General features: G+C 43.6%; 2 protein-coding genes across 2 annotated transcripts; both read left to right on the forward strand.

Moving 5' to 3' along the window:
* The first annotated feature begins 273 nt into the window (after positions 1-273).
* On the forward strand, positions 274-11,072 carry sumo2b (small ubiquitin like modifier 2b). The gene is made up of 4 exons (XM_083649142.1): positions 274-357; positions 5,530-5,661; positions 9,999-10,070; positions 10,314-11,072. Exons 1-4 carry the CDS (start codon positions 337-339, stop codon positions 10,374-10,376), a joined length of 288 nt encoding a protein of 95 aa, XP_083505268.1. The 5' UTR covers positions 274-336; the 3' UTR covers positions 10,377-11,072.
* Positions 11,073-11,731: 659 nt separating this feature from the next.
* LOC310787995 (uncharacterized protein) lies at positions 11,732-19,950 on the forward strand. The gene is made up of 5 exons (XM_083649458.1): positions 11,732-11,891; positions 14,303-14,442; positions 17,062-17,219; positions 18,212-18,242; positions 19,387-19,950. The coding sequence occupies exons 1-5, from the start codon at positions 11,836-11,838 to the stop codon at positions 19,539-19,541; spliced, it is 540 nt and encodes a 179-aa protein (XP_083505584.1). The 5' UTR covers positions 11,732-11,835; the 3' UTR covers positions 19,542-19,950.
* The last annotated feature ends 1,698 nt before the right edge of the window (positions 19,951-21,648 follow it).

Below are 21,648 nucleotides of genomic sequence, written 5' to 3' on the forward strand. Positions count from 1 at the left end.
GTAGCAATGGTGTCACGGTCAGCACGGTGCTGAGTCGTGGCATTTTGTGAAAGCTCTGCGCCCACAAACCTCAGTAAAAAGAAGAACATTGCGATGCGCGTGCACGCGTTGTTGAACGCTTCGATAACGCGCATTGTGACACTCCCGCCCATGGTCAGACTCATGTCAGACTGCGCTTTTTCCCTCGTGACTAACGTAGCCAATCAAAGACGAGCACAGTGGACGCGCACGGCACATGGTCGCGCACGTTTGGTCGAATATTTTAAACGGGAGCGAGTACGTGCGCGTACCCGTATTCTTTGTGTGGCAGCGTAGAGAAGCGCAAAAAGAGTAACCATGGCTGACGAAAAACCTAAGGTGCGTATCTTAAGAATGTATCAAAATATCCGTCTGTTTTACCGTATTATTAGGGTGAGGGGTAACAGAAAAAGTTGGTATTTTCAGGTGTTCTGCTTTATCTTGTTCAAGTTGAGGGCAGAAATTCAACTACTACTTTGATACACCGGAAGGCGTGTGAACGCGCATTCACAGGCGCGTATTACTGCCTGCTTGATTGCAAGGACAGCCAACCAGATGCTCTGTGTGTGTGTGTGTGTGTGTGTGTGTGTGTGTGTGTGTGTGTGTGTGTGTGTGTGTGTGTGTGTGTGTGTGTGTGTGTGTGTGTGTGTGTGTGTGTGTGTGTGTGTGTGTGTGTGTGTGTGTGTGTGTGTGTGTGTGTGTGTGTGTGTGTGTGTGTCCCAGAGAGGCTACTGTTAACTTGTGTTTGCATGTTTGTGCCACTGGGAGAAATACTGGAGGCTATGTGTACCTGCAGTTTTCATCTGAAACACTGAATGGCTGTTATGTCAAGTCAGGGATGATTAAATGTTATATAGCTAGGGAGGACAAACCCGTTTGTGTGTTTTTCTGAAAAACATATTTGTAACAGTTTATGATGCACCTATCTTGTTATATTTACTAGTATATGGCCAATAAACAACAAATCAAAAGTGTCCTGGCCAAAATCGTGCATTTTTTTGTTTTAAATCAAATTTTAAGGGGAAATTAGGATTCATCACTCATTACATTGCCAAACGCCTGAAAAAGTGGGCCTCACGTCAAATGTAATTCATGCCTGGAAGGTCTTGGAAAACCCCTCACGCCCACACCCCAGCTCCGATTGGGCTGAAAATTTGCATGGCTGTTGGTTATTATCTGGGCAAGGTTATGGTCAGGTTGTTCAGTACTTGAACCACCTGGAAAATCCTGGAAAGTCCTGGAAACCACCTGGAAAGTCCTGGAAACCACCTCATGCCCACACCCCAGGTCGGATTGGGCTGAAAATTTGCATGGCTGTGGGTTATTATCTGGGCAAGGTCATGGGCAGGTTGCACAGTACTTGAACCACCTGGAAAATCCTGGAAAGTCCTGGAAACCACCTGGAAAGTCCTGGAAACCACCTCATGCCCACACCCCAGGTCGGATTGGGCTGGAAATTTGCATGGCTGTGGGTTATTATCTGGGCAAGGTCATGGGCAGGTTGCACAGTACTTTAACCACCTGGAAAGTCCTGGAAACCACCTTGAAATGACCTCATGCCCACACCCCAGGTCGGATTGGGCTGAAAATGTGCATGGCAGTGGGTTATTGTCTGGGGAGGGTCATGGGCAGGTTGCACAGTCCTTGAACCACCTGGAAAGTGCTGGAATATCCTGGAACTACATGGAAAGTCCTGGAAACCACCTGGAAAGTCCTGCAAACCACATCATGTCCACACACCAGGTCGGATTGGTTGGCGGGCCGCGGGCAGTGTCAGTCACAATTTGCATCACGAAAGTAAGTCTGATACCACGCCAGCCCACCCCCAAACACACACAGACTCAGCATAGCGCCACCTATTGGCAAACACAAAAAGCAGTTTATCTTGAGAACCACTTGTCCGATCGACTTCAAACTTGGGGAGTGTGTTTAGGGGGACCGGATGGAGTGCAGTGACACATTTTGTGCAATTCGACACAGCGCCACCTACTGGCAAACACAAAAAGTGGTTCATCTCGCGAACCATTTGTTGGATTGAGTTCAAACTTGGGGAGTGCGCTTAGGGTGACCTGATGGAGTTCAGTGCCCGAATTATGTGCTATTCGGCACAGCACCACCTACTGGCAAGCACAAAAGCGGTTTATCTTGAGAACCGTTTGTCCGATTGACTTCAAACTTGGGGAATGCGCTTAGGGGGACCTGATGGAGTGCAGTGCCGAATTCCGTACAATTCAGCATAGCACCACCTACTGGCAAACAAAAAGTGGTTTATCTTGAACAATTCATCTCATCGACATCAAACTGGGGGAGTACGCTTAGGAGACGTGATGGAATTCAGTGGCGTATTTGGTGCAATTCGGTATAGCGCCACCTACTGGCAATGCAAAAAGTGGTTTATCTCATGGACCATTCGTCCAATCGACTTCAAACTTGGGGAGGAGGCTGCTGGGAACCCAACACAGTGCAGTGCCAAATTCCATGCAATTTGGCATAGCGCCACCTACTGGGAACACAAAAAGTGGTTTATCTCGAGAACTGTTTATCCAATCAACTTCAAACTGGTGGAGTGCACTGCTGGGATCCCAACGGAGTGCAGGACACATGCATATCAATACACAGACCTTACACACACAACACAATACGACGCCAGAGCCCCACCAAACTAGATTTGAAGGCCGCATAGCGGCCTGATATCAAGTGAAATAAAAAGGCAGACTTAACTTGAATTATAGCTGCTGCTAGGAGTAGGGTTTAATTAGTTTAACTCATTGAGTGCCATGGACGAACATGTTCGTCATTTCGTTTAGTAACGTAGAGTGCCAAGGACGAACATGTTCGTCAATTGCGTTTTTTGACGGGGGGATGTCGATCTAAGCCTCTTACATCGCCTCTTACAATATGGGAGCTATTGAATGTGTCTAACCTATTTTACAGAACCCTTAGGTGGCGACAGTGCTCTCCAGATTACAGAAAGGCCAGGAGAAAAGAGAGAAGAAGTCATGAGGAAACGGAAATCGCATCGATATGCATGAAGCATACTGTTAGCTGTGCCTGTGAACAGCAGTCATCTGCTGCCACAATTGAGCCCCATCCGTGTCCGCTGCGATAGCCCATCCATATGATTTAGTTGCCGACACGGCGACACCAGCGTCTTTCTGAAAAGTTACATTATTCTCAGCTGGGAGCTGGCGACACGCTGTAAAAAAGCGGGGGGATGCAGCGCGCTTTTCAGTGCAGATCAAACTCAGAGCAAACCGCAGCAGAGACACTCCTCCACGGAGGAGGAGGAGGAGGGGGGTGGGGCACGCAGGGCACTACAGCATACAACCATTGACAGTACACACACACCCAGGCAGCAGCAGGCTCGATGCACAGAGAGCAAACAAGCTAGAATAGGCTATCTGATGCACACCAGCAGTAAATCAAGACCAGCAAGAAGGTGTAGGGTGTGCGCACGCAGGGGCCAGCGCTGCTGGTTGCAGCTAAAAAATATTATTTGGCCAAACAAAATTCCTTTGTTTTCACTCTTTTATTGAAGGAAATTATTTTTGAGGTGTCATTATATCAGAAAATATTAGCTTCAGAGTCAATGATGTGCTTGAAATGCTTCCTTTCACAAAAGGCTGAATATCTCAGATTTGACATGATCAGGGTAAGCCAATCAGAGGCAGAGTCGGGCGGGCCATGCCTTCACCATAGTACACAAGAAATGGGATTTTCGAAATTGTTGGATTTGGCTGTCTTGTGTTTATACCACCAACAAAATGCATTAAAAAACAGTTTGTGCTTCCCAGCTCTGATCTTATTTAATATGCTCTCTCGTCAAAAGTGTTTGATTTTCATCATAATCTGGTTTTCCATAATAATAATAATAAGTTCAGTGTTTATGCCTGTGTTGCTGTCTGTTGTAGTGTAAAACGACTAAAGGGAGAGCAGGTGCTTATATGAAAGTGAGTGAGAAAAGGAGCAGATACTGAATAATGACATCACAACAGTATAATCCTAATGTTAATTTTAAATTAAATATTCTTCTAAATATGGATTAAAGTCCAAAAAACATCAAATTTTCTTCGGAGAGTCCCTTCCTTACAGCACCCCTTCCTAAAAGTACTTCCAGCGCCACTGGGGAAGGGCGATTCTGAGCCTGCACTGCAGTGGTGGAATTCGCTGCAATATAATTTTTATTATATTTTCTTTGGGGGAGGGGGGGCACCAGCACAAATCTTGCCTAGGGCACCAACTTGGTCAGGCACGCCACTGGGGAGGGGGTGTGTGTGTGGGAGGGGCGTCGAGAAAAAAAAGGTGAAATTATATGTAGGCTATTATTGATAAACCAAATCCTGCCTCATCATAAAAAAAAGGAAGGGAAAGGGAATACCCATGGCATTGTGTTTCTGTAAATCATTCTTAACCTTTTTCATATTAAGGACTCCTAATTTAGTTCACATTGGGGCCATGGACCCCCAATATGATGAAATTTGGTTTCTCAGATGCAAATCAGATTTTTTTTAATGTAGCCTAGATATGATTTTGTTCAGAATTCCATATATATTAGGTTGAGAGAGACAACAGAGAATCTTGAATCCTCTCCCCTGACCCCACATTGAGAAGCACTCCACCACTGACTTGTTTGTGCAGAGAGAGAGGAGGGAGGGGGAGGGGGAGCAGCCCAGCTGCAGCTATCTGCTCTGCTCCGGTCTCGCGCTTCCTCATTTAATGAAGAAAAAGCAGGGGGGATTTTTACATGGCGCACTGCACATTCTGACACCAATAACAAAAAACCCCCAAACGAAAAACGAAAATTGACTCGACAGTGTTTTAGAGGACAAGTTTGCGAACAATTTCGTGTGTGGTATGTCAATGTTACCTCAAAGTTAAATCGAGCAGCCAAGCGACTGAAGGGAAATTACGCGATTTTCGTCAATATAACTCAAACCAATCAAAAATGTACATTCACCATTACGTGTCATAGGGGTTGGCTACAATTTAAGTGACAGACCAATGGTCAAATCAGAAAATCCAGTTGGGAATTTACTCTCAAAGCCGAGGAGTGCTGATTTTTTGGTGTGCCGTTTTTCTCTAGGGAGCCTGAGACGCTGGAATCCCCCCTCTAAACAGAGCTCCATTTATCGTATTATTTCGGGCTTTTTCAAAATTATTTTTTCATTTTATAGTAGTAATGGTGGATATTTATCGATACAAGCAATGTTTTTATTCCAACATGACCCAAAAGTATGTTTAATACTAGATTGAAATGAGCCCAGAATGCAGAAATCTCCCATAGTGATTACATTACAGCGTGGTTAGAGCGGTGGGTTTGTCCTGCCTAATATAGCAGTAGGGCTATAATGTCAAGTGGCCACAGCATTTTGCATAGCCACACTGGCACTGTGGTTATTGACCTAAATAACCTCTTTCCAGATCAGCCAGCCGCCAATTACCAATTAATTGGTGGCGGTGCTTGATTAATCACTTGTGCTAACTGGTTCTCCTCTCGCCTCTGTCCCTCAGGAAGGAGTGAAGACGGAAAACAACGACCACATAAACCTGAAGGTGGCGGGTCAGGACGGATCTGTAGTGCAGTTCAAGATCAAGAGGCACACGCCGCTCAGCAAACTCATGAAGGCCTACTGCGATAGACAGGTGGGCCTGGCACCGTGTTGGCTTACAGCAACCACCATTGATTTATTCAGGGTGGTGTCACAGTCTGATCTCAACCTCCTGAACAATGAGGGTACATTAATAAAGGCTTAGTTATTGATATTGTGGTTGGGTGGGTTGAGCTATGAACTTGAAGTCACTGAGGTTAAGGTTAGAGCAAGCGTACGGTCAAGGCTGTTAATTAAGAGTTAGCTAGTTAATCATTGTTAAGTAGCAGGTTAGTTAATACTTATTAAGCTTTAACTAACTGTTAATTAATGTACCCTTATTGTTATTACCGTAAGCACTTTTAGTCAAGTACTGAAAGTTTAAGGCCCCTTCCTCTGGTGATTTCATTTCATATATACTGTATGTTTACATGGCATTAGGCCAATAAGAAGAAGTAAGGTAATTGCAGATTCTTGACAAATGATGTCACAGCTGACCATCTCCACCTGACTCACCTGCTGTACACCTGAAACTCTGTTTGGTTGCAATTGACTAGTGAATTCATAGACGTCACATTTTGAGAGACTCTTTCAGGCCGCTGGAGGAAGCATTTAAGTACAAATCTGACATATTTATACTCGATTGTGTGTATATGTCCGCGCACATTTTTGGGAACATAATATTTTCACTCCTTTACATTTAAAAGGAAATGTAAAAATGTTCCAATAACAGAACATTATTTGCTCAGTCAGAATCAGACTTGTCTCCTTTATGTGAGAAACTGATCATCTATCTACCAGACTAGCTGACGCCTAGGCGTCAGCTAGTGGGGATCCTTTTTTTAATAAACAATAAACAATAAACCAGGGGGCAATTTAAAAAGGTGTGACAACCCTCCTTTTCAGCACACACTGTATTATTACATCCCCCTGGTTATAGATTTTAGGGAACATGATACCTACAATCACCTTTGTAACATTTCAACACAGAACTGTTCACAGGAGTTACCAGCAGCATGGGCAGTGTGGAGGAGGGCTTATAAGCATTCATGCCATATGGGAATAATTATTAGAATGACTTGACGGTTCAAAGCAACTTTAAAGTATTCGCGTATTTGAACCCTTTTGAAGCCATCAGATGCCATGATTAAAGTTTTCTCTAGACTTTGATTGCACATAATGCTAATTATTCTCAGCCTTTCACACTTGATAAGTTGATACGCATGTACTTAGCGAGTGACACGTGAGCAGTTTAGTAGTCAACAGCAAGCAACGACAAAAAATGCATTAGCTGAGTCCTGATGTGGCAATTTAAAAGTTGCGATCACCAAATGAAAATATTCAAATTTGTTTTGTTTTATTTTAATTGAATACGTAATTTGACTGCAGATATTTCCTTGATTGTGACGTCACATTTAAATCAGGGTCCATTGCCAAACCCAGAGTTATGACCTGAAATCTGATGTGTAATGGCACTTTCTACTTGTGTTCTTAAGTGGAAAGCTTGGATCTACCCTTTTGTGCCATATGCAAAATACTGCATGGTTACTTTCCCTATAAGGTGAATATTGAAGTCCTTTGAAGTGGAGTAGGCGCCTTCTTAACTGCCTGTGTGAAGATAGTGTAAGAGTCGAATACTGTCATCTGTTTATATGTTTGGGTGCCACGGGGCTGCTAGAAACATCAAAGAAAAATGGTCTGAATGACATTGCAGTGTGCTAAAAATGTGAACTTGAAAGTACTAAGCCAGATAATGCTGGTGAAAATGTGATCCATCACCTCCATGTTTACAGTCTCTGCAAGTTTGTGAAAGTGTTGCATATACAATGGCAAATAAGGACAGCTCCACTTCTTCCTCTGTGATTCCACTCAACCCGAGATGAGCGAGACTATATACAGCGCTGAAGCCAGAGGTGGCTGTGGATCTGCCGCGAGCAGCAGAATGTGTCGCTACTCGGCACAGTTTGTCCCCCTGGTTCTCTCCTTCCTGGCTCCCCCCAGTGGTGGAACAATTTTAGGACAGCAGCCAATCCAGAATCTCCTCCTCTTCCTCACCTCAACCAAAACCTTGTTTACCTGCATTTAACTCTGGTTTTATTTGTTCCTGTCGAATAAATCCTATAGTTTCTATTTCTTAGCGGGTGTAAGCTTCCTCTCCTGCACTTCTTGTCTATTACCAGGTGATTTTTGTAATCACAGGATGCAGGAATGTTGACTGATTCTAATCAGAGCAATTTAGAGAGAGAGTGGCATCAGCGGAGGACCGAAATGCGTGACTCATTAGCCAATGAACAGCCAGGAAGGGATCTCACGCTACTTTTGAATGCTAAAATAAAGCTAATGATGTACAATTTGATTCTAAAAAAAAAAAACTTTCAAAGTACAACACAAACTGTCCATTTTGCTGCAACTCGACAGTGCTTCTTAATCCAGGACCTTACTTCCTGGAACTCTTGAGAGTAAAAAACTGGTCCATTGGAGTGAATGAAGATGTCGCGACTCTTCTATATACACGGCTCTGATTCTAATGGGTCAACGTGGGAAGAGTGCCAGTTAAACCCACACTGTAACTGTGACGTCAGCAAGAGTGCCAGTTAAACCCACACTATAACTGTGACCTTGAGTGCAACCATGGATACACGGCTAATAGAAACTGTCCTCAGGCTTATGACAAATAAATGTCTCTGTTAAAAGTCCCCTTCATTCTCCAGATGTGAGCTCACATTGTTTATCCGGAACTGAAAGATGGAAAAAGAGAATATGTGATGAAATGCGACTGCTGGCATGGCTCTTTATTTGAAAGTCAAAGTGGGTTCAAGTCTCTGTAAGAATGGAAAGTACTATTCATCCCACCATGCCAATATTGACTGGAGAGCAAAACGTTTTTGCCATGCTCTCGTATTCAAAACAGTACTTGGATTTTGGATCCCTGGTCCATTACTTATTCTGTTCCTGTGATCTTCAAACTCCAGTGCTTTAAAGTAGTCCAATGTTCTTGGCGTTTCAGCTCCAGCTCTGTTTCTTCTCTATATGTGACAGTCTCTCATGTGTTGTGGTGCTGCTGTGTGATATATGTGACAGTCTCTCATGTGTTGTGGCGCTGCTGTGTGATACTTCTATTTTGGATCCTTTGTTTCCCTCCCCTGTCTTTAGCTGGTTGAGTGGAAAACACTTTAGCCAGTTCAGCTGCTTGAGCTAAAATCCCACCTCATTTTAAACAATTATGCTTATTTGGCCACTTTTTCCTCTCAAACTGCAGTATTTGAATCATAATCAGCAGCAGCATTTCACCGCTTTTTAAACAAAGATATTAACTGCTGTTGTTAAATAAAAGAAATCGAATAGATGCTAACAATTTGCTTTGATAAGGGAGGACTTTGCACTGCTGGCTGCATTAGACCCATTGGTTGTTGAGGCCCACTCAGCAAAATGTAAAAATCCTATTGAGTTGCTGTTGGCTTACGACTACAGCTTACTCTGTTATAACGATAGCATGATAGCCCACATTCTAGAATGTAATTTCTTTGCCAGAGGGAAAATGAGCAGTCAGAGGAGAGGTGACACAATGTGAGGTGAGTCAGGGATGCATCAGAGCAGAGGCTGTCAGTGTCTGTGTCACAGACAGGCCGGCCCAGGCCACAGGTAATTAGCAAGCAGTTCCAAGAATGCCAAATCAATACTTTTGGCCTTGTGGAGATCTTTCCTCCCACATTGTCTGGGAAGGAGGGCAAACCTCTTAAAGAACATGAGCACAGAGAAGCATCTTCATAGTCGGAGATGGAGACAAAGAAATAAAATAAATTACAGATTAGAATAAAATATAAGGCTAAGGAGGGGTCTTCGAATAATTCTAAGCCATCGATTATACTCGTAAACTTTTTTGCTGACTTTTTCCCCTCGTGTATTTAAATTATTTCAAGTAAATAGCCAGTTCTCTCATTCATAAACCAATAAGGGCCATGTTTCATGGATTTACACTTAGGAAAACATTGACCTGAACTATATTATCTGTGGTAAACTGTACTGAAGGAAAGCTCTTTGTTACATACTGTAGCGCTCCCAAGAGAAGTAGGCTTACTGCAGCCACATGCTTCCCTTTACATGGTTGTTGTTCCCGTTATTTGTTTAGTGTATCTGAAAGGTCAGCAGCAGGGTTGTGGAATGCCAGCATCTACCTCTTCCTAATTCCCTTTGTTGAGGCTATCCACCGTTCAGAGTACTTGTGAAAGTTGTTAATTTAGTGCTGTTAGTGTGTAACAGACAGCTTGGCGTGGGATGGTTGTATCTGTGTGGACAAGTCGCTTCCACGCCCGATTCACTACAAGAGCCAATGTTCTGATCCAAGTACGATTCACTACAAGAGCCAATGTCCTTATGTGTTTGTCTCTCCAGGGGCTGTCGATGAGGCAAATCCGTTTCAGATTTGATGGACAGCCCATAAATGAGACGGACACACCGGCACAGGTAAGTCATGAAACAATGACGTTTATGTTCAAAAAAGTTTTTGACAAGGAAGGGGTGCTAAAAATATAAATTATATATATATATATATACTGTAAGCATGCCTTAATATCAAAATAAAAATTAGCTGGATATGAAATTTGACAAGGAGATAATGCAGAACTTGCTTATACAACTGGTTTTGAATAGGGTTTATCACAAATGCTGTATGACTTGTGTTTAAATACAATTATATCCCCCCAACAGTTGGAAATGGAAGATGAAGATACAATTGACGTATTCCAGCAACAGACAGGAGGCCTGAATTAATTGTCCTTGCACTTCCCACCTCACCCCACCATCCTACCCCAAAACACCAAGACTGCTTCTTTACAACTTGGCCGCTTGTCTCAACTGAATGCCGTGCAGAAGAAGTTGTCATGTTGCAACTTCAACACATAACTGCTGTTGTATAGTGTTTTCATTTTTGCCCTCGTCACCTTCCTGTTTTTGTACATAAACCATGTTGAGAATGATCACTCTAAGTTCAGCTTTTATTTGTTCATGCCATGTTGTGACATAAACCATGTTGAGAATGATCACTCTAAGTTCAGGTTTTATTTGTTCGTGCCATGTTGTGACGAATGTTGAGGACCTCATCCCGATTCGAAGGGCTTGTGATGCAGACGATTAGGGTAGGCTTAATCCTTAATCTCTGTCCAGAAAATCTGCTCTAGAAGTCTAATGTTTTGGGACTGGCTAACACTCGGAGAACAATGATATTCCCAGTTTGGGAATGGGGCTGGATTGTTTGGTTAAATTTCTGTTATCTGCGGAAAATAATTGCTTTTATATCTTTTTTTATATAGTAGTGAATGTGTATGTGTAGAGAAATGTCTAATAGTGACTAATAGTTTAACTAGGCCAAGCTTCAAATTCGGGAAGCCTGAAGAGATGTTTCTAGTCTAAATAGACATCTGTATTGTCTAATAAGATGCGTGTTCAAATAAAGCTATTGTCTTTTTATCCAAACTCACAATTGTTTTTTCTGACTCTCCAATGTGATTTTCACTTGTCCCTTAATGCAACCAATATAAAACAAACTAATTGCATTGATAAACTGAAGTTGCTATCAGGTTCAAGTGTAGAAATTTTGCACTAACAAAATAGCCTAGTATTAAACTGGCAGGACAATAAGAACACAACTCAACAAGAGTAGTAATTTACATTAATAATTTGAATTTGTAATGTAGTGGAGGATAAACCCTCCTACACTCAGTTTATATAATATAGGTTGACTTAGTACTATCAAACATGTAATAATTATATGAAGATAGTCTTGTGAGGAAAAGGCAGTGCTGTTCTGAAAGATACACTTTTTTTTTTTTTAATTAGTGATTGTTTGCCTTAGATGATACTGTAGCTTGCCCATTTTTGCTATTGTTACACCACTGTTTGGATATGTTGCAGACAGTAATCATCATTAGATTAGATGGAAACAGGAAAAATGAGCCTCTCTAGGAGGATGATGCCTAATCATTGACATTAACTGGCAGGCCCCGCCACCAACCAGAGAGCCGTTCTGTGCGGTTCTGTCCAATCAGAGCGGGTGGAAAGTCGGTGGGCGGGCTTTGTGGCCTGGCCTGGCACCGCAGAAAAACCAACGGCTCACACTTTTCATGTGTTCCAGGTCGGGTGGAGTCTACATCCCCTCGCGTCTCTGCGGAAAGGACTGACGATTTTTTGGTACAGTTTTTTACTGACTATTTGTTCGAAATACACCATAAAGATGACGACGACAACAAACTTCCAAGGAATGGACCCCGGTGCTAAAAGCAGTTCCAGGTAAAAGGAGCAGAAAAGCCTTCATGAACAAACAAAAGAAATGGGGATGCGGGCAAGCCTCTCAGCTAGCTAACGCCTCTTTTCTACATTTTCTCATGGTGTTGAGTTAAACATTAACGTTAGGCCGCGAGTGGCTGGCAAGGGGGTTTTCTGGATTTAGCTAAACTGTAACATAGTCTTGCTAATTAAGTTAATCTTATTGGGTGACTGATGCAACGTTAACGTTACCACTCAGCCTTGAGCCACGCTAGTTAGGCTAGCCTGCCTGGCCTTTGATACTAGTCACATAAAGAAATGAAAAGAGAAATAAAGTGTCTGCCGAGTCTTTTTCACCTTTATTTTTTAGCTATCTAACGCTCTGTTGATTGTCCGACTATCAGAGCTCAACTTTGTTCTAAACGTTAGTCCTAGTCCTGTACTGCATTGAATTATCGCTATGCTATTTCTTTTTGTAGTTGCGACCTCGTCTTTTTGCACGGAATGTTATAGCAAAATCTTCAATAGAAAACCAGAGGAAGAGCTTAGCGTTATATGAGCTTGACTCAAGAGTCCAAACGTTTGATTGATTGCAGGAAAAATCCCAGACTAGACTTGAGTCTGTAGATCTCATCATCTCTGATTTGGTTATTTGCTGGTTAGGGCGAGAGAAGCCTGAACTTAGATGAAGTTTAGATAGATTGCGTTACACCCAAATACTATACATTTTGTCATGGTACCGTTAATGGGCGTATCTTGGCAAATGCCTACGACTGGCCTACATAATCTGTTACCTCTGAGGAGGATTTTTTTTAAGTGGAGTGAAAAATACCTTAGGAGGGCCAGTTAAGGGAGTCATCCTGCAGGCACGCAGTAGTCATGCACTTCCAGTAAGTGATGCGTCTCGTCTGGATGTATTCCTCCCCCTTGGCAGTGAAAACAAGGCAAAGAAAATGCCTTTAATCATGTGGCCCAAACAATGGGGGAAGATCTCGGTTGCAAATTAAAGCAGATACTTAGGGAAAGGAGTGTGGTTTGCCAGGGCCTTTGCTGAGCGAGCATGTCAAATCTCGGTCAGTCTTGGGTGGGGGCTTTTGAGCTGTAGCTAAGCCTGTAAATCTTCCCCTAGTTCTTTGCTTTTACCAGTTAAAGCCTTTTTACGAGCTGCTGCTGTCTACTGCTGACCGACCACAAGAATCCGTAGCCTATAGCAGCAATCCAGCAGAATTAGGCTAAAATCTCACTTGGCCATCAAAAGCCTCCCACCCTGCGTATCGGCCATGCCATCTTTGGCTGTGGAGCCAGGCCGAATCTGCCCATTCCCCACCTGCCTGAAGCTGCCTTCGACTTTCTAATCATCAGTGCCGTTTCACTGAAAATATTTGCAGTTTCATTCTAGGGTGGGGTCTGCTGCCAGACAGCTAAAAGCCTTTCCTGGTCGCAATCCGCATGGAAAGCATGAGCTCATCCATTCCTCTCTGGCCAGGAGGTGAAGTCTGGTTTAGGCATCACCATTTAGCCAAGTGCGAACGACACTAGATTGAGAAAATCCTTCGTGGGTTCACCCCCTCTGGTTGCTTTCTTTCTAGTTCCGCCTCAGGAGCTAAGTTGTTTTTTGGACTCCCATCTGCGCGCCTGCCCCCTTGGACAGCTGCTCGCTGTGTGTCAGCTGGTGGCTTCAGCGACTGTGTGGAGCTAGCTGGTAAAAAGAGGGGAGGGGTCTGCACAACACATCACTTTCTGTCCTCCACCCCAACTGTCCTTCAGCACCGGGAGGGGAAAAGGCTTTCCTACTCATTATCGTGTCTCCTTTGTTCACTCCATGGCAGAAGGAATGTCGGTGGAAAGTGGCCTTTGTTTACCATGCCCGGCTTTGCATGCAAGCTTTCTGTATTGTAGCTAAAGTCTAGTTATGTTGACCTACATTAGCTTTTGATGCTACTTCTACTGTGCCACACTGCCCTGAGAGGCATCTTAAGTCGATTTGACTCTGTTAATAATGGAATGACAATACTATCAGGAAGTGACACCAGCCCCTCTGTGTGTCACCGCAATGGAATCTGTGCCAAAGAGGGGCACGGGCTAGCCAGTGCTCACACTGAACGCTGTGATTGTATGCGACTGGAGTCAGCTGCAGGGCAGAGATTGTGAGTATCTGTCTGACAGGCTAACAGCCGCGGCTTAGAGAACAGAGAGACCTTGCTGGTAGCGAGTGAGTGTATGTGTATGCAAGGGGTAGGGTGGAGTAGGGCGAAGGCTGCATGTAGCCTAAGGTGTTGTCATGTTATTATTTGACTATTTGATATTTGCCCTGTGCAGCTGATCAGTCGAGTGTGACGTGGAGACCTTGTGTTTTAGTTGTACGGTGGGGGCGGGGCAGTGTGAACAGGATGTCAATCATTTAACATTACAATCCTTCGCTCGTTGCTCCGCAGGGTACTGCGGCCGCCAGGCGGGGCCTCCAACATCTCCTTCGGCGCAGACGAGGACGCCTCTCAGCGCAAGAACAAAATGGCCTCCAACATCTTCGCCGAGCCGGTCGACCCCCACGCTCATCGGAGGAACAATCCACCCAGTAAATAGCCTCTCTGTTGCCTCTAATCTAGCTCGGTTCATACTGACCGCACATAACAGCACCTGCAGACCCTAGGGAGTCACAAGATAAGCTTGCCCCTGGTTTTTAGACAGCCTTACATGGTAACATGGACACTGGGATGAGTTTTGCACCAGTGAGACAGGACTGAACACTGCCTATCTCTCCTTAAACCATTGGAGATACTGTAGCAGTAGTGGAAAGTGCATGAAGCAAGGGAAAAGCACCATGAAATTAAATCGTTTAAGTTGTGCAAGGAAAAGATGAAAAGTTAGTATTTCTTGTATTTTTTCCATTGAGATGGTCAGAAAACACATCCCACAAGTTGAATAGCCAAAAAGCCCTGGAGTGCTGGGATAGGGGTAATTTGAAGCTTTGTCAACTTGGGGAGAGGATCAGCCCTCAAAGGAAAGAAATAGGCCAGTAAAAAATGTGTCAATTGGTAAAATGTGTGTCTTTGTATAATATACTGTATTTATGTGGCATGTCTTATGTTATGTTGAGCTCAGGGGATTAGAAGACCTGTAGCTGCCTGTAAATCATCAAGGTCACAGGAAACATACAGCCAAGTGAAAAAATAACGTAGCCTCGTATATATTATATCCAGGTGCAAGTCTCCAGCCAAACCTAATTCTCTCTTCAGTATGCAGCAGCTATACTGCCCTGTTGTTCAGTGTCTACATAGGCTCACTAATGTATGGAGTTCTTTAAGAGCAAAATGCAAGACCTGCAGCTATAGGATTCCCTTTCCTTTCAGCAAAGGCCTGTGAAGTGACTCACGAGCCAGGGATCACATGTTTTCACACTAGCCACTTTGTAGCAAATGCTTTCCATGCTGTGGCACATTTGCGGGGCATGGAGAATGTAGCATTTAGCCTAAAATCATTAGCCTGACCTCTGACCACTCCAGCCAACAGCTGCTGCCTGCAAAGCCTCTTCCTGCTTGCATTGTCTCGAGCAGGTCTGGGTCAAGTTCAGGCCGGTCATCCTACGGTTGTCCCAACTGGGATATTGAGGATATTTGTCTGTAGGAACATGCAAGCTTTATTACTATAACAGGTTTTTATTAGCATTGTCTGAGCAGACTGGCCGGCCGGGATATGAACCTCCGGTGTCGCTCAACAGGTTTGTTTCCTTTGGCTCACCATGTCGCGTGATGTGTAGATCCTTTTTCCGATGGTCATGCCAGCTTTTGTTTATTCAAGGGCTTATTAAACTAATTTATGTCTCAAATTGAAACCATCTAGAGCGATGCCCGCTTGGTTGTGAACTCCGTCTTGGAGAATATATCCATGCTTCACACTTATGAGAGTTAGCTCTATATAACCACAGATGATTTCCCTTGCCACATTGTGGTGTCTCAGTTTGGCTGTTGGGAATGTGCTGACATGATGTTGATGCAGAGCCATAAGCAGAGGCCTAGAGGCTGTTAGCAGCCAGTGAGTTTGGATCTGGAGGTCTTCGGATACCAGAGCTGTGGGTTGTCTGCTGGGATCTGGAGGTCTTCAGATACCAGAGCTCTGGGTTTGTTCAAGTGCCATCACAGCTCCCAGCCACAGAAGAGGTAGTCTGCAATCACAGAGAAAGCCAAGACTAGGATGTCTCCAAACTTGTAGCTCAATTAGGATATAAACTGTGATAGACCGGCATCATCTCGATGTTCATACCAGGCAGGCCTATAGTTTAAGTAGAAGGCTATGTGTTGTTGTGATGATCACATAATGCATCACAGTCCAGTCGTTCACTGTCCAGAGAATTGATTGCACTGGGTAATGTGGAGACTAATAAAGGGGCTCTTGTTGACTCATAGAGGCTTTCAACAATGCTGATTCACTTCACTCCATTAACAACCCCACATCCACGGATCAAGATGGCCGCTCTGCCTGTTCTTCAGCTGGCGTTGTTCTCCCTTGACAAAGACAATCTCTCCCCTCCCTGGCGCTCTGGACTGTCCACAGCTGTTGCCTTATGCGGCTTTGGGTTCGCACAGAGTGCTTCCCTACAGTAGCCAAACAATGGCTTTTTAATGCCCTTTCGGCTCAAGGAGAATGTGGGCAGTGTGGGGTTATGTGAGTTTTGGCACTCAAGCTTGTCTGCCTGGACCTGTTCCATTGCGTTTCTGGGTCTGTTGCAGTCTGAGAGAAGTAGGCAGTTGAGACTGGTGGTGGTGTTTTCTGCTGTTTCTCAGTGATTTTTCTCTGCTGTTATTTCAGGCCGATTCCCTCATAGCGTTGGTGTTTGGCCGATCTGAGAATAGGGCTGTTGTTGTGAGCACTGCTGCATCATGGGATAGAATGACTTGAGTCTGGGGTGCCCTTGTGGCTAAGTGGATTAGCGTCCATGACTGTGTCGTTTTGAATCCTGACTCATGATTTCATTTGTCACTTGTCTCTTCTGTTTCCTGTCTAGCTTCAATATAGGCAACAAAGGGGGGCAAATAAAAATAGGTTTGACTGCGCACCCCAAGAAAATAATTAATTTAATCTGTATTTGGATTGATTGATTGGAGAGTTGTATGGGAGTGTGTTCTTACAGCCCTGAACTGTCTCTAAAAGGTTAATTAATTTATATGTTTCTCTTTCTCTCTCTCTCTCTCTCCAGGCCAAGCCGGACCACCCACAGGGACCCTGTGCGGGGAACCCTCGGCCCCGTTGAGGCGCTGCCAGCAGCCTCTTCTCTTCCCCAAGAACCCTGAGCCGGAACTGACCACCATCCACAACTCTGGGGCAGCCATGGTCTGGAAAGAGAGACGAGGAGAGGTACCTCATTCATTCTGACACAGCCTGTTTCCAAAACGCAGCCAGAGCCTCGTTCGGGGCTGAAAAGAACACACACAGATTAGATTAAGTGTAATTCTGTGGAGAATTCCATTGGGAGGGGAGGGGCGTTATCTGTCTATCTGAAACTGAACCAACATGTTCTTTGATAGCTAGTGTCTACTGTCTATTGACATTTTAATCCTCATGGAGGTTTAATCTGTGTTCTGCGAATGAGTCCGTCTTCACTGTTTCGGGTGCCACCTACACCAAATTAATATTGGTGCCCACTGGTGGACTACTTTAGCAACTTTTGTCTTTAAGCTTTTTGGGTGTGGTTTATTTATTATCTGCTCTGGCTTTTCCAAATGTTTGTACACAGATATGGTCATAATAATGTGACATTTTATATTTTGCAACACAGCACCTAAGCCCTCCAAAAAGCCAGAGAAAACCCTCACTTCATAACTTCATACACAGTCTAATATGTTGGCCTGCATGTTCACTTCTATTAGTGATAGTCTAGTGACTAGACTATCACAATGACTAACTTGGTTCAGTGGGATACTTATATTAGTGATAGTCTAGTAGTGACTAGACTATCACAATGCCTAGACTCTAGTCATGAACTTAGTTCAGTGGGATGCTTATATTAGTGATAGTCTAGTAGTGACTAGACTATCACAATGACTAGACTCTACTCATTAACTTGGTTCAGTGGGATGCTTATATTGGTGATAGTCTAGTAGTGACTAGACTATCACAATGCCTAGACTCTACTCATTAACTTGGTTCAGTGGGATGCTTATATTGGTGATAGTCTAGTAGTGACTAGACTATCACAATGACTAGACTCTACTCATTAACTTGGTTCAGTGGGATGCTTATATTAGTGATAGTCTAGTCAGCACTAGACTATCACAATGACTAGACGCTAGTCATTAAATTGGTTCAGTGGGATGCTTCATCTCTTGTCTCATTTGTTGTCATTGCAGGTTGAGAATGGCGAAGAGCAACCAAACGATGGTAAATATCCAGGATTCCTTCTGCCGTTTACAGCCATGTTTTCAAGTCTTTCTCACACTCGCTTTCTCTAAACAGCTGTGCATGACTTGCATTAGTCAGTAGCCACAGTGAATAGCCTCATGGTCGACGATGGCAGATCAGATAATCCCACTCCGCTCTGACCAATCAGATCATAGCTTTGTCAGCGACACTGCTCCACTCTGCTCTTAACCAATCAGATCATAGTGGCTGGCTTTGTCCCCTACACTGCTGGAATAGCAAACCATATTTTTGTAAGATGCACATGTGCTTACCTTGTGTTCCTAAGTCAACACCCCGCAGAGTCTCTTTGATGTTGCGTTGGCCTGTCATGATGGCGTTGTGGTCTGTAGTCAAGCAGCTGTTCTTTGGTGAAAGCCTTCACATTAGTATGAACAGCTATTTATTAACCTCCAGTTGCCTGTTTGTAACAGAGTAGTAGGCTTTTCAGATAATGGAGGGTTTGATCACATGTCTCTGTGTACGATGAGAAATCAAAGATTTATTGTTGTAATTTGAAAATGTGTAGTTGTGTTTGTGTGTTAATATACAGTATACTTTATGTCAGGGATTTTAGAGCACTTCAATCAGGATGATACTGGCAATGTGTTTAGTAATTTGTTTCTTCACATACTGCCGTATAACACCAAGACACATATTTGGGGGTGGGGCGGGGGCTCACATTTTACAGCTTTTCATGAGCACTAATGGACACTGAGAGCCTAGTCCTTCAGCAGTGTGATGTCATTACAGGCCTGGCCAGCCGCCCACAGCTCTGTTGAGGACAATTTATTGTCTCTACTCTAATTCGCTTCCACTTTTTCCGCATTCGATTCAAGCACACTTTATTTGCCCAGATAACATGGTGTTTTACTGTGACTCTCGCTCTTCATCATATGATAGAAACTTGCTTTATCCCAAAAAAATTAAGCTGTTTGGGCTTGTGTCCTACTTATGAGAACATTAAAACCCCAGTCGTTATTTCATCAGGAAAAAATATTGAATACACTCTCAACCAGAAATAAAATGTGATCACTCCCTGCCCCCCACCACAAAATGAGCTGGAAAATCAAGCCACCATTTGATGCTTTTGAATAAACATGTTGTCTTTGTGTTGGATGTGCAGAGTGTCCCGAGGCCGAGCAGGAGGAGCAGAAGGAGACGCCACAGCCCCCCGCCCCGTCGGGAGGAGCCGCCGCCGACGGTGCCACCGCCGCTGCCGCCGCCGCTGCCAACCGAAGAAACCCACCCGGCGGCAAGTCCAGCCTCATCCTGGGCTGAGATCCATTTTCATCTGAACGCTTTTTTATTTTTTGAAAGATGAATAACCCTCCCCCCCCCCCACACACACTCTCTTCCTCCCCATCAACCTAGTCACCTTCTTCCCTCTTTGCATTGTCACATCCATGGACCTCTCCTTCCACCCTCAGCCCTTTTTGTTTTGATCCTTTTTTCTATTAAAAAAATAAAACAAGAAAACTGTCCACAAAAGCACTTTATGTCTCTCTCTCTCCTCTTCCATGTCTCTCTCTCTCTCCCCTCTTCCATTTCAGCCCATCCTGTAGTGCATCGCGCCTGCTGGAAAAGGCATGACGTTTAGCTTGTCTCTCATTCTTCCCTGTTGTAAATGGTAAAGGAAAAAGTACTAAAAAGATTTGATGCGTGGATTTGTAAGTACAATAAAGATTGCTATGAATTTGTTGTGGCTGGTTTCTTCATTTCAGAGTAGTTAAGAGTATGTGTGAGTATGCCAGCGAAATGGATATAAGATAAGGTAACACTTGGTAATTTGAGTTGTTTTCTATCAGAACTTCAGGGACATGCAAACTAGTCTATACTAGTATCAGGGATGCTATCGGGGCCATGCAAACACAGTCCAGAGGAAACTACCGTTGTCAGGCGGATTTACATGTGATCTTTATTGTGAGGCTAGATTATCTTCAATAGTCACATGCATAAATAGCTCAACACACAGCGGGCTATGGGATTATTATTTATGTATGGTGTAATGGAATCTGAAGCCTGCAGTGGGTGAGTGCAGACAGGCTCTGTGGCTGGAGAACTGCCCAGTCAGTCAACAAAAGCCTTCAAGTCTCCAAGTCTGTCAGAGGAGAAACTACTATATTTTCATTACATCATAGACAGAATATTTGGCTCTCTTGCTTATAGCTTTTCAGCTTAAAGATAAAAGTTCTGCTTTGTGTTGGAACTATGAGCTCAGATTTTCAGAAAAGAAAGATTCAAAAGATGACGAGACTTTGTTACTCGTGCAACATTTACTGTGGTAATCTCTTTATTTTCACATACAGTGCACCAATCATTGACTCAGTTTATTGGTACTTGCGGATTTGTTTTTTCAATTGTTATAATTAAACCCTGTAGGACCAATCAAACTTTACCTGAATTGACTATCCTCCATATATTCACCTTATTAGCATATTTAGTGAACATACACATAATACAAGACACACATCACCTTCACCCCCCTACAAATAACCAGTTTTCAATATGCTACAGAAGTGCTGTACAATGGAACACATATCAATATCGCCAAACAAGCACAATCTCTTATCTCCTTCAAATCCAAACTTAGAATCTCCCTCTGAGTCACACCTCACACCTCTTCCATGTCCTTGATGTAGATGGCTAACATGGGTGATCCCAGCCTTCAACGTGATGTCACAGACTGTGTCTGTAGCGTAAGTTTCTACGTGACTGATAGTACATGGAGGTCATGTGGAGGCTGGGTTTACCCAGGCTAGTGAATGGCGGTTGTGTTGATGACCTGGTGACTGTGGTTACCCCCTGGGTAAGCCTCTTAGCGGGGCCTATAAGGCCAATGGTCACTGGGGGATGATTTCTGTAAACCGTAATAATCTTGTCTTCATTGATTCAAGGCTTTTCAGCACTCATTCACTGGAAATAACAGAGAGCGACAGCATCTCACTTTATTATTCTTTCTTGTATGTATAACTCTACATACAACATAGCCTAGGAGTTTTGCTACTGCATCTTCTCATGGCAGAAACTGTTGTGATTGGGTTAATCAGGACAGTGACCAATCAGAAAAGAGAAGGCCAGAGAAAGGTCAAGTGGGTCAATTTACCCTGAATTATGCTCATTTTATTATGAACAAAATGTGTCGGGGTCAGTGTTGGGGGTAACTCGTTACAAAAGTAACATTACATGTAACATATTACTTTTAGCATTATCATAACTTATACAAGTTACAAATTGAGTTACTTTTTTTTTTTATCAAAGCACATATTTAAATAAAGATACAATCATTTCCTAATCAAATTGTGTGTTTCTATGCAAATGACCACTATAGACGACAGTAACAAAGGAAAAGAAGAAATTCAAAGTGCCAAAGGCCACGATGGTGCAC

Source organism: Poromitra crassiceps, assembly GCF_964638095.1.
Source record: "Poromitra crassiceps genome assembly, chromosome: 13".
Classification (NCBI taxonomy): domain Eukaryota; kingdom Metazoa; phylum Chordata; class Actinopteri; order Beryciformes; family Melamphaidae; genus Poromitra; species Poromitra crassiceps.

Coding starts and splice junctions, on each gene's coding strand:
- sumo2b (XM_083649142.1), top strand. CDS start 337: ATGGCTGACGAAAAACCTAAG. Junction 5,662..9,998: donor AGGCCTACTGCGATAGACAG/GTGGGCCTGGCA, acceptor TTGTCTCTCCAG/GGGCTGTCGATGAGGCAAAT. Junction 10,071..10,313: donor AGACGGACACACCGGCACAG/GTAAGTCATGAA, acceptor TCCCCCCAACAG/TTGGAAATGGAAGATGAAGA.
- LOC310787995 (XM_083649458.1), top strand. CDS start 11,836: ATGACGACGACAACAAACTTCCAAGGAATGGACCCCGGTGCTAAAAGC. Junction 17,220..18,211: donor GGAAAGAGAGACGAGGAGAG/GTACCTCATTCA, acceptor TTGTCATTGCAG/GTTGAGAATGGCGAAGAGCA. Junction 18,243..19,386: donor CGAAGAGCAACCAAACGATG/GTAAATATCCAG, acceptor TTGGATGTGCAG/AGTGTCCCGAGGCCGAGCAG.